General features: G+C 41.6%; 1 protein-coding gene and 1 pseudogene across 2 annotated transcripts in view; one reads left to right on the top strand and one right to left on the bottom strand.

The window, feature by feature from the left end:
• LOC139406328 (E3 ubiquitin-protein ligase TRIM47-like) overlaps positions 1–12,719 on the bottom strand; it is a 128,435-nt pseudogene that overhangs the window by 99,871 nt on the left and 15,845 nt on the right.
• The window catches only part of LOC139406317 (E3 ubiquitin/ISG15 ligase TRIM25-like), a 77,488-nt gene that overhangs the window by 61,523 nt on the left and 3,246 nt on the right, over positions 1–12,719 (top strand). Inside the window, exon 6 of one of the 2 annotated variants that reach the window (XM_071148810.1) lies at positions 3,035–3,823. The exons of the other annotated variant lie outside the window; for it this stretch is intronic. Within the exon in view, the coding sequence (XP_071004911.1) occupies positions 3,035–3,198 (164 nt within the window). The 3' untranslated portion in view covers positions 3,199–3,823. Of the gene's footprint in view, positions 1–3,034; positions 3,824–12,719 lie in introns of those variants that run through there. 2 annotated transcript variants of the gene reach the window in all.

Here is a 12,719-nt window from a genome sequence, read left to right as displayed (position 1 = left end):
CACATAGATACTAGTCATGCTGGTGTAGTCTATAGCTGAGCTGGTTAAACTGTAGTAGGGTCCACATAGATACTAGTCATGCTGGTGTAGTCTATAGCTGAGCTGGTTAAACTGTAGTAGGGTCCACATAGATACTAGTCATGCTGGTGTAGTCTATAGCTGAGCTGGTTAAACTGTAGTAGGGTCCACATAGATACTAGTCATGCTGGTGTAGTCTATAGCTGAGCTGGTTAAACTGTAGTAGGGTCCACATAGATACTAGTCATGCTGGTGTAGTCTATAGCTGAGCTGGTTAAACTGTAGTAGGGTCCACATAGATACTAGTCATGCTGGTGTAGTCTATAGCTGAGCTGGTTAAACTGTAGTAGGGTCCACATAGATACTAGTCATGCTGGTGTAGTCTATAGCTGAGCTGGTTCAACTGTAGTAGGGTCCACATAGATACTAGTCATGCTGGTGTAGTCTATAGCTGAGCTGGTTAAACTGTAGTAGGGTCCACATAGATACTAGTCATGCTGGTGTAGTCTATAGCTGAGCTGGTTAAACTGTAGTAGGGTCCACATAGATACTAGTCATGCTGGTGTAGTCTATAGCTGAGCTGGTTAAACTGTAGTAGGGTCCACATAGATACTAGTCATGCTGGTGTAGTCTATAGCTGAGCTGGTTAAACTGTAAACTGATTTGTTATTAATTAAAATTCAATACAATGTTTTAATCTTGTACATTTCCATGAATCATGATGTCTGGTGTTGATGTATATTGGTTGTCATTCAGAACCATTGATATGTTTTCTCAGTTGGTTCTCTGTCTCTATGTAATTCTCCTCAGTATCATTGATCAGCTTGTTGGCTCGGTCCTAATTGATGTGTTCTCTGTCACCTGGAGCTGCATGGAAAATGGTCCAGGAACTAAAGGACAATTCAGGACTAGTCAGCCCACTACCACAAGCTGGTATCACTTACTTTCTACTAAACTATATGGTCTGGTTTCCCAGACACAGATGAATCCTAGTCCTGGACTAAACAGTATGTTCAATGTAGATGTCCAGGAAACCGGCCCTAAATGTGTCATCTTTCATCCTCCCATACTGCTCAGTCCAGCAACATTAAACCTGTCCAGCAGGTGGTGCTGTTGACCAAACAATAAAACCAGCAGATATCTTGACTTGCCACTCAGTATATCAGTAATGTTCAGAATAGTACTTTAATATCATTGGAGATTGATGGTCTTTTTAATCCACTATCCAGAGTCAGGAACAGATGAAGTTAGGTCTGCTACTGTTCAGTGATTAAATATGATTTATGGTGATGGGAAATAATAAAAAACACTCAACTTCATCTAGTAATAGTTTTCCTTTGTTATTTATTCCAAGGTGTGTCTTTAACTTGTAAATGTATTGTGTGGAGGTGAGCTAGTGGTGTGGCTGATAGAATAGAATGAAAAGGGAGGAGGGGAGGAAGAGGGGAGGAGTGAAGGGCTGTTCAAGAAACCAGATGAGGAAGAGGAAGATGTTCAGGGGAATTACTGTCTCTGTTCCAAATGGTTCCCTATTCCCTACGTAGTGCACTACGGTGCTTCTGACCAGGTCTAAAGTAGTGTTCTTCATAGGGAATAGGGTGTAGATTTATTACAATATCATGCTTTAGTGTTTGGCACAACAATATATTAGATCTCCACCCCCCCACTTCCTGTCTGTCATCCCCCAGTTCTGTTAAGACTTCCTCTCATTGAACTGGGCCTCATTCTAAATGGTCACTTTGTATTGATAGTCCATACTGGTCTTTACTATGGTTCTACATACAGTATCTGTATTGATAGTCCATACTGGTCTTTACTATGGTTCTACATACAGTACCTGTATTGATAGTCCATACTGGTCTTTACTATGGTTCTACATACAGTATCTGTATTGATGAGGGCCTCATCATCCGGCTGCACAAAGAAAGCCAGGGACTGCAGTGTGATCCAGTCTCCAGCAGGGGGCAGTAAAACCCTATGGACCTGAAAGGGACTGCAGTGTGCTCCAGTCTCCAGCAGGGGGCAGTAAAACCCTATGGACCTGAAAGGGACTGCAGTGTGCTCCAGTCTCCAGCAGGGGGCAGTAAAATCCTATAGACCTGAAAGGGACTGCAGTATGCTCCAGTCTCCAGCAGGGGGCAGTAAAATCCTATAGACCTGAAAGGGACTGCAGTGTGCTCCAGTCTCCAGCAGGGGGCAGTAAAACCCTATGGACCTGAAAGGGACTGCAGTATGCTCCAGTCTCCAGCAGGGGGCAGTAAAATCCTATAGACCTGAAAGGGACTGTAGTGTGCTCCAGTCTCCAGCAGGGGGCAGTAAAATCCTATAGACCTGCAAGGGACTGCAGTGTGCTCCAGTCTCCAGCAGGGGGCAGTAAAATCCTATGGACCTGAAAGGGACTGCAGTGTGCTCCAGTCTCCAGCAGGGGGCAGTAAAATCCTATAAACCTGCAAGGGACTGCAGTGTGCTCCAGTCTCCAGCAGGGGGCAGTAAAACCCTATGGACCTGAAAGGGACTGCAGTGTGCTCCAGTCTCCAGCAGGGGGCAGTAAAACCCTATGGACCTGAAAGGGACTGCAGTGTGCTCCAGTCTCCAGCAGGGGTAGTAAAACCCTATGGACCTGAAAGGGAAAGTGAGGAGTAAATATCAAAAGTGAATTTACATTGATGTTTCCACGGAGACATGAATCATATTCACGAGGCACCAAACTGAAGAATATGAACTGAAACACGAAGGGACTAACTGAACCTTAATAATTCTGTTGCTAAATGTTTTGCTACAGTGTTCTCTAACGAATAACACCCTGGATTCAAATACTATTTTAAATCTTTCCAACACTTTGAGCATTTCCTTTGTCATCCAGGTGGGCGGGGTTTGTTTGTACTTTTAGGACTTTTCTATTGGTTCCATTACAACAAACTCAATCAAACACTGCTTATTAAGTATTCAACATTATTTTAACGCAGGTCTGTTTCCACATGCAATAAGCCTGTAACGTCTTGTATGATCTCATCAGGTGAAGGTGTGTCAAATGGAAGGGCAAGTCTCACCACTGAGAGGAAAACATCACTGGTCCACCTCTGCATCAGGTCAGCTATGTTGATCAGTACTGTCCCAGGGATGCTGGGAGCAGAGATGAACTCCCCTGACCTGGTACCACCTATGGAGTTGTCATTTTAATATCAGTTTAACCCCATTACTGCTATAACACATAAACCATGTTAATAGAATGAAATGGATCCAGGTTCCATTTATTCTACATTAGATTTACTGCCTGTGGAACACTTCTCCAAAGTGGTCTGAAATCAAGATGACTGCAGGTCTGAATCCCAAACTAATGGGGGGAAATGGATCCATCTAATAAGATGGTATTTAGAGGTTTGAACCTTTCTATTGGGGTGCACAATCCCCTTAACATACAGTACCAGTCAAAAGTTTGGACACACCAATTCATTCAAGGGTTTTTCTTTATTTTTACTATTTTCTACATTGTAGAATAATAGTGAAGACATCAAAACTATGGAATAACACATATGGAATCATGTCGTAACCAACAACGTGTTCAACAAATTAAGTGGAGGCCAGGTCATCTGATGCAGCACTACATCACTCTCCTTCTTGGTCAAATAGCCCTTACACAGCCTGGAGGGGTGTTGGGTCATTGTCCTGCAGAAAAAACTAATTATAGTCCCACTAAGCACAAACCAGATGGGATGTCGTATCGCTGCAGATTGCTATGGTAGCCATGCTGGTTAAGTGTGCCTTGAATTCTAAATAAATCACTGACAGTGTCTCCAGCAAAGCACCTTCACACCTCCTCCTCTGTGCTTCACGGTGGAAAATACACATGCTGAGATCATCTGTTCACCTACTCTGCTTCTCACAAAGACACGGCGGTTGGAACCAGAAGTCTTAAATCTGGACTCATCAGACCAAAGGACAGATTTCCACTGGTCTAATGTCCATTGCTCGTGTTTCTTGACCCAAGCAAGTCTCTTCTTCTTATTGATGTCCTTTAGTAGTGGTTTCTACTTTAACATTATAGATGGGTTGGGTTAGTCTCCTCTTCTTATTGATGTCCTTTAGTAGTGGTTTCTACTTTAACATTATAGATGGGTTGGGTTAGTCTCTTCTTCTTATTGGTGTCCTTTAGTAGTGGTTTCTTTGCAGCAATTCATAGTGAGGGTGTTTTCTGTTAACAGAATGTGTTTCTTATTAAAAGGCTGAATATCACTAAAGGGAATAAGCAAAGACACTATGTGTAATTCTAGAAATTAGTTTACTTATTGGTATAATTCTATCATGAACTATAGTTATCTGTACTTATTGGTACAGTGCCTTGCGAAAGTATTCGGCCCCCTTGAACTTTGCGACCTTTTGCCACATTTCAGGCTTCAAACATAAAGATATAAAACTGTATTTTTTTGTGAAGAATCAACAACAAGTGGGACACAATCATGAAGTGCAACGACATTTATTGGATATTTCAAACTTTTTTAACAAATCAAAAACTGAAAAATTGGACGTGCAAAATTATTCAGCCCCTTTACTTTCAGTGCAGCAAACTCTCTCCAGAAGTTCAGTGAGGATCTCTGAATGATCCAATGTTGACCTAAATGACTAATGATGATAAATACAATCCACCTGTGTGTAATCAAGTCTCCGTATAAATGCACCTGCACTGTGATAGTCTCAGAGGTCCGTTAAAAGCGCAGAGAGCATCATGAAGAACAAGGAACACACCAGGCAGGTCCGAGATACTGTTGTGAAGAAGTTTAAAGCCGGATTTGGATAAAAAAAATATTTCCCAAGCTTTAAACATCCCAAGGAGCAATGTGCAAGCGATAATATTGAAATGGAAGGAGTATCAGACCACTGCAAATCTACCAAGACCTGGCCGTCCCTCTAAACTTTCAGCTCATACAAGGAGAAGACTGATCAGAGATGCAGCCAAGAGGCCCATGATCACTCTGGATGAACTGCAGAGATCTACAGCTGAGGTGGGAGACTCTGTCCATAGGACAACAATCAGTCGTATATTGCACAAATCTGGCCTTTATGGAAGAGTGGCAAGAAGAAAGCCATTTCTTAAAGATATCCATAAAAAGTGTTGTTTAAAGTTTGCCACAAGCCACCTGGGAGACACACCAAACATGTGGAAGAAGGTGCTCTGGTCAGATGAAACCAAAATTGAACTTTTTGGCAACAATGCAAAACGTTATGTTTGGCGTAAAAGCAACACAGCTGAACACACCATCCCCACTGTCAAACATGGTGGTGGCAGCATCATGGTTTGGGCCTGCTTTTCTTCAGCAGGGACAGGGAAGATGGTTCAAATTGATGGGAAGATGGATGGAGCCAAATACAGGACCATTCTGGAAGAAAACCTGATGGAGTCTGCAAAAGACCTGAGACTGGGACGGAGATTTGTCTTCCAACAAGACAATGATCCAAAACATAAAGCAAAATCTACAATGGAATGGTTCAAAAATAAACATATCCAGGTGTTAGAATGGCCAAGTCAAAGTCCAGACCTGAATCCAATCGAGAATCTGTGGAAAGAACTGAAAACTGCTGTTCACAAATGCTCTCCATCCAACCTCACTGAGCTCGAGCTGTTTTGCAAGGAGGAATGGGAAAAAATGTCAGTCTCTCGATGTGCAAAACTGATAGAGACATACCCCAAGCGACGTACAACTGTAATCGCAGCAAAAGGTGGCGCTACAAAGTATTAACTTAAGGGGGCTGAATCATTTTGCACGCCCAATTTTTCAGTTTTTGATTTGTTAAAAAAGTTAGAAATATCCAATAAATGTCGTTCCACTTCATGATTGTGTCCCACTTGTTGTTGATTCTTCACAAAAAAAATACAGTTTTATATCTTTATGTTTGAAGCCTGAAATGTGGCAAAAGGTCGCAAAGTTCAAGGGGGCCGAATACTTTCGCAAGGCACTGTATAATTCTATAATGTACTATAGTGATCTGTACTTATTGGTATAATTCTATAATGAACTATAGTAATCTGTACTTATTGGTATAGTTCTATAATCTCCTATAGTAATCTGTACTTATTATTTTCTGGAAATAATGTATAGGTGCTCCACCAATATAAATGATCCAAGGAACTAGACGGGAGGGGAACCCCGCCTAGAGGAAAGAACTTAGATTTGGAAACAATGGTGGAGTAAAGCCGAGGGGATCTGGTTATTAGCATAAAGTGGAGGGACGATGACACTTCTATAAGCATGAAACTGTATAAAAGGAGTGGACTGAGACTGAGTCCGGCAGTTGGTCCATGGCCCAGCTCGGCTTGTTACTTTGTAATAAAGTCTATTTGAATTCACAAGATCTGGTATCTGAGAAATGTGATTGAGCGAATATTTCCACGACATAAATGGCAAGCTTGCCAGGAGTGGCTACAAGGGACCAGCAAATGGTGGAAAACTCTGTGACTGCAGACGGGTCTTTCTGGACGAATTGAGCAAACAGGTGGCCACCTAGATGAGAGGTAAGCTGTTTTTATGTAACTAGCGAAGTCAGTTAAGAACAAATTCTTATTTACATTGACAGCCTACTGGGGAACAGTGGGTTAACTGCCTTGTTCAGGGGCAGAACGACAGATTTTTGCCTTATCAGCTCGGGGATTTGATGTTGCAACCTTTCAAATGATTAGTCCAATGCTCTAACCACTAGACTACCTGCCGCCCCAGTTCTTACTTACTTCTTACTTATAAAAACACCAAGTTGGTTTCTCAAAATTTATTGAACTAAAAATATCGGGGGCTTTTGAATTCAATAAATGCAAAATAATGGAAGAATAAACATGAACAAATGAAAAAGCTTTAAGGGCTGTAACAGAATAAAATAAATAATAGTGTGGCAGCTGCAGATTGGGAGTTGTGTGTTTCATCTGTTCTGGATGGTTCAGTTGAGTGGAGTTATTCACCTGTCTTGTTCAGGTGGTTCATCTGACCAGTCTGTTCAGTCTGTTTGAGTTAGGATTGTGTTGTCTGATTCAGTTTGGCCAGACTTGTTTGTTCAGTCTGTTTGAGTTAGGATTGTGTTGTCTGATTCAGTTTGGCCAGACTTGTTTGTTCAGTCTGTTTGAGTTAGGATTGTGTTGTCTGATTCAGTTTGGCCAGACTTGTTTGTTCAGTCTGTTTGAGTTAGGATTGTGTTGTCTGATTCAGTTTGGCCAGACTTGTTTGTTCAGTCTGTTTGAGTTAGGATTGTGTTGTCTGATTCAGTTTGGCCAGACTTGTTTGTTCAGTCTGTTTGAGTTAGGATTGTGTTGTCTGATTCAGTTTGGCCAGACTTGTTTGTTCAGTCTGTTTGAGTTAGGATTGTGTTGTCTGATTCAGTTTGGCCAGACTTGTTTGTTCAGTCTGTTTGAGTTAGGATTGTGTTGTCTGATTCAGTTTGGCCAGACTTGTTTGTTCAGTCTGTTTGAGTTAGGATTGTGTTGTCTGATTCAGTTTGGCCAGACTTGTTTGTTCAGTCTGTTTGAGTTAGGATTGTGTTGTCTGATTCAGTTTGGCCAGACTTGTTTGTTCAGTCTGTTTGAGTTAGGATTGTGTTGTCTGATTCAGTTTGGCCAGACTTGTTTGTTCAGTCTGTTTGAGTTAGGATTGTGTTGTCTGATTCAGTTTGGCCAGACTTGTTTGTTCAGTCTGTTTGAGTTAGGATTGTGTTGTCTGATTCAGTTTGTTCAGTCTGTTTGAGTTAGGATTGTGTTGTCTGATTCAGTTTGGCCAGACTTGTTTGTTCAGTCTGTTTGAGTTAGGATTGTGTTGTCTGATTCAGTTTGGCCAGACTTGTTTGTTCAGTCTGTTTGAGTTAGGATTGTGTTGTCTGATTCAGTTTGTTCAGACTTGTTTGATTAGAACTGTTTGAGTTTGCGCCCAAATATAATTAAATTAAAGACCTGTGGTTACTGTCCTATAGTGTCTAGGAAGTGTATCGATAGGGGACTACTCAGACAGGCAAATAGACCTGTGGTTACTGTCCTATAGTGTCTAGGAAGTGTATCGATAGGGGACTACTCAGACAGGCAAATAGACCTGTGGTTACTGTCCTATAGTGTCGAGGAAGTGTATCGATAGGGGACTGATCAGACAGACAAAAAGACCTATGGTTACTGTCCTATAGTGTCTAGGAAGTGTATCGATAGGGGACTACTCAGACAGGCAAATAGACCTGTGGTTACTGTCCTATAGTGTCGAGAAAGTGTATCGATAGGGGACTGATCAGACAGACAAAAATACCTATGGTTACTGTCCTATAATGTCTAGGAAGTGTATCGATAGGGGACTACTCAGACAGGCAAATAGACCTGTGGTTACTGTCCTATAATGTCTAGGAAGTGTATCGATAGGGGACTACTCAGACAGGCAAAAATACCTATGTTGACCGCCTATTGTGAAGATGAAGTGAATCAATTAGGGACTGCTCAGATAGGCGAAGATCCTGTTGTTACCGCTTGGCTGTGTTGAGGAAGTGAATCAGTAAAGGACTACTCAGACAGGTAAAACCCTGTGGTTACTACTCAGACAGGTAAAACCCTGTGGTTACTACTCAGACAGGTAAAACCCTGTGGTTACTACTCAGACAGGTAAAACCCTGTGGTTACTACTCAGACAGGTAAAACCCTGTGGTTACTACTCAGACAGGTAAAACCCCGTTTAATACCGCTTTTTTCTGTGACGAGGAAGTATATCAGAAAAGGGCTGAATTTGCAGGTGGTTTAGGAAAGCGTAAGAGGTGTGTAAAGGTGAGTGTAAAAGTTATCTGCTGTTGGTGCTGAAGGGGTTGTACAGTCCCACACTACTTCTCCCGGACCGACACTTGACTGTGACCTGGTAGGAAGGACGCACCCAGTCCCACACTACTTCTCCCGGACCGTCACTTGACTGTGACCTGGTACAGAGGATGCACCCAGTCCCACACTACTTCTCCCGGACCGACACTTGACTGTGACCTGGTAGGGAGGACGCACCCAGTCCCACACTACTTCTCCCGGACCGTCACTTGACTGTGACCTGGTACAGAGGACGCACCCAGTCCCACACTGAAGGAGGCAAGTGTGAATGGTACATAAATAACCATTGAAGTAATATAATACTAGAAGTCTGAACAGGATAAATAAAGAGAAACATACAAGTAATAACATATGAAGTAAGCAGATACTCAATAAGAGAGAACCATTATAAAAACCTAGAGACAGGGGTAATAACCAATAACCAATAGTGCAATAATCAGAGAAAGAAAAGTAAGGTGGATATCAATAGGAGGGAACAGCGTGGGGTCAAGACATCCAGGACTTAACGGACTGTTAGGAAGGTTTGGCCCTGGACCAGGAGGGAGAAATATAACAACAAGAGAAACAGAGAGGTTTTAATAAAGTGAAGAGCACAATACAACGAAACTAGGGAGCAAAATAAATAGGAATATCTCAGGAAGTTAAAGGAATAAACAGACAAATAAAACCGGAAACAAGAATATCAGTAACTTTAGAACAAATAAGGAAGTTAATAAATGAAAGAGCAGCAATAATAAAAATATAACCTGTCAGTAGACTAATATTAAAGACAATACTAGTAACTAGCAGACCTAACACAGGAAAAGGAATACAACTGAGACTGATGGTAGGAAGACCACAAATACAGGCTGCAAAAATGAGTAAAACAGCAGAATAAATTCTGGGCGCCAGGCGTCCCCTATGTAAGGAAGAACTAATAGAAATGTTTAGAAATGGGAAAACGCAGCAGGAAAATGGGCACTAAATGGCCAGAGGAGGGAACATTTGATGTCTCAGTATGTGAGGAAATGGAAACTCTAATAAAAACACATAAAACAAGTGACACAGGAAAGAAGAGGATCAATAAAAGAGACCACGAGGTGCTAAACATGTTCAAAGCAGAAGGATTGTTGGAAAGTATAAAGAAAACTGGAGGAATGTTGAAGAAAGAATGAAAAGTCAGACAGGAAGAAGGTGGAATGGTTGGCAGAACCCCCACCATGCACCAGTGGGTAAAACCCCCACCATGCACCAGTGGGTAAAACCCCCACCATGCACCAGTGGATAAAACCCCCACCATGCACCAGTGGGTAAAACCCCCACCATGCACCAGTGGGTAAAACCCCCACCATACACCAGTGGGTAAAACCCCCACCATGCACCAGTGGATAAAACCCCCACCATGCACCAGTGGGTAAAACCCCCACCATACACCAGTGGGTAAAACCCACACCATGCACCAGTGGGTAAAACCCCCACCATACACCAGTGGGTAAAACCAGAAAGTCAGACAGGAAGAAGGTGGAATGGTTGGCAGAACCTCCACCATACACCAGTGGGTAAAACCCCCACCATGCACCAGTGGGTAAAACCCCCACCATACACCAGTGGGTAAAACCAGAAAGTCAGACAGGAAGAAGGTGGAATGGTTGGCAGAACCTCCACCATACACCAGTGGGTAAAACCCCCACCATGCACCAGTGGGTAAAACCCCCACCATACACCAGTGGGTAAAACCAGAAAGTCAGACAGGAAGAAGGTGGAATGGTTGGCAGAACCCCCACCATGCACCAGTGGGTAAAACCTCCACCATGCACCAGTGGGTAAAACCTCCACCATGCACCAGTGGGTAAAACCCCCACCATACACCAGTGGGTAAAACCCCCACCATGCATCAGTGGGTAAAACCCCCACCATACACCAGTGGGTAAAACCTCCACCATACACCAGTGGGTAAAACCCCCTGGTGTCCAGAGTGGTGGAAATAAAGAGAGAAACAAAGGTGGAAGATGAGAAGGAGACTCCCTCTGTGGCCTCTCAGGTAAAAGAAAAGGACCTGGAAAGGACAGGGGAGACCGAGCAATATGCAGGAAGGAACCCAGAAAAGTTTAACTGTTATGAAAGATTATGTGGAAATAGGAAGACAAGTGTGAATGATTTGGTAACATGGGTTATTACTAATAGTGATATTTAAGGTGCAATACTGGAATAAGACATTAAGTAATCCATATTCTCCACTAATACATTTGCAAGCTTTATAGTTTAGGTTCTAATACAAGGTATTAAGTGTTGTGACCAATGAATTATTATCCGGGGAAGTGGGTAGCGCTGCCTTGGAAAATAGTTAATAGAAGGTGTGTATTATTTAAAGAAGGGAAAGGTTTGGGAATAATAACGACCCCGTTTCTCCCTGTAAGATGGAGGATTTTAATAAAGCCATGGAGTCGCTGAAAGAAGCGCGAGCTTTCTACCAATTCTTCTGGAATATGGGGAATTAATAGATGTACTTAGCTGCAAAGAGACTGGGTATGTGAGGACATTGATATAATTAATAGATGTACTTAGCTGCAAAGAGACTGGGTATGTGAGGACATTGATATAATTAATAGATGTACTTAGCTACAAAGAGACTGGGTATGTGAGGACATTGATATAATTAATAGATGTACTTAGCTACAAAAAGACTGGGTATGTGAGGACATTGATATAATTTGTATTTCGGCTTTGATGGCAGGTTTGAAACCTGTGATCAAAACGACTGTAATGGCTGTCGTCATCCTCTCCTGAGGAGTAACAGGAAGGATCGGAGGACCAATATGCAGCGTGGTAAGTGTCCATAATGTTTATAATAAGATATAAACTGAGGAGGAGTAGTAGGAAGGATCAGAGGACCAATGTGCAGCGTGGTAAGTGTCCATAATGTTTATAATAAGATATAAACTGAGGAGGAGTAGTAGGAAGGATCGGAGGACCAATGTGCAGAGTGGTAAGTGTCCATAATGTTTATAATAAGATATAAACTGAGGAGGAGTAGTAGGAAGGATTGAAGGACCAATGTGCAGCGTGGTGAGTGTTCATGATACTTTTAATAGAACACAGAAAAATGCAAAAATAACAAAACACAACAACCGAAACAGTTCCGTGTGGAACACACAGACACAGAAAATAATCACCCACAAATCAAGGGTGAAAACAGGCTGCCTGGGACAACGATTGACAGCTGCAATGTAGGAAAGGGGTGGAGGGGTAACGAGGAATTAGCAAAGGGGTTACTAAACCTAAAATGAAGTGTACATGTTTTCAGTTAGTTCCTGAACATTGTGGTGGTTATGGAGAATAGGACTGAATAAAACATACATAAACGTTGGTGGGTTGAAACAAACATTTAATGATGAGAGTAAAGACAGTGGATTTACAATTATCATGTTTGGTTTATAATTAATACATTTAATGATGAGAGTAAAGACAGTGGATTTACAATTATCATGTTTAGTTTATAATTAATACATTTAATGATGAGAGTAAAGACAGTGGATTTACAATTATCATGTTTGGTTTATAATTAATACATTTAATGATGAGAGTAAAGACAGTGGATTTACAATTATCATGTTTGGTTTATAATTAATACATTTAATGATGAGAGTAAAGACAGTGGATTTACAATTATCATGTTTGGTTTATAATTCATACATTTAATGATGAGAGTAAAGACAGTGGATTTACAATTATCATGTTTGGTTTATAATTCATACATTTAATGATGAGAGTAAAGACAGTGGATTTACAATTATCATGTTTTGGTTTATAATTCATACTTTTGGCTTGCTGATTAATATGTAACATAGTGAATGCTAACAAAATGTACAATTTATTTTCCAGAAAAGGGGGTTTCATTATCTCT

The sequence above is a fragment of the Oncorhynchus clarkii genome, chromosome 4 (genome assembly GCF_045791955.1).
Source record: "Oncorhynchus clarkii lewisi isolate Uvic-CL-2024 chromosome 4, UVic_Ocla_1.0, whole genome shotgun sequence".
Taxonomy (NCBI): domain Eukaryota; kingdom Metazoa; phylum Chordata; class Actinopteri; order Salmoniformes; family Salmonidae; genus Oncorhynchus; species Oncorhynchus clarkii.
The sequence above is the reverse complement of the archived record's forward strand: the minus strand, read 5'-3'. Positions and strand labels throughout refer to the sequence as shown.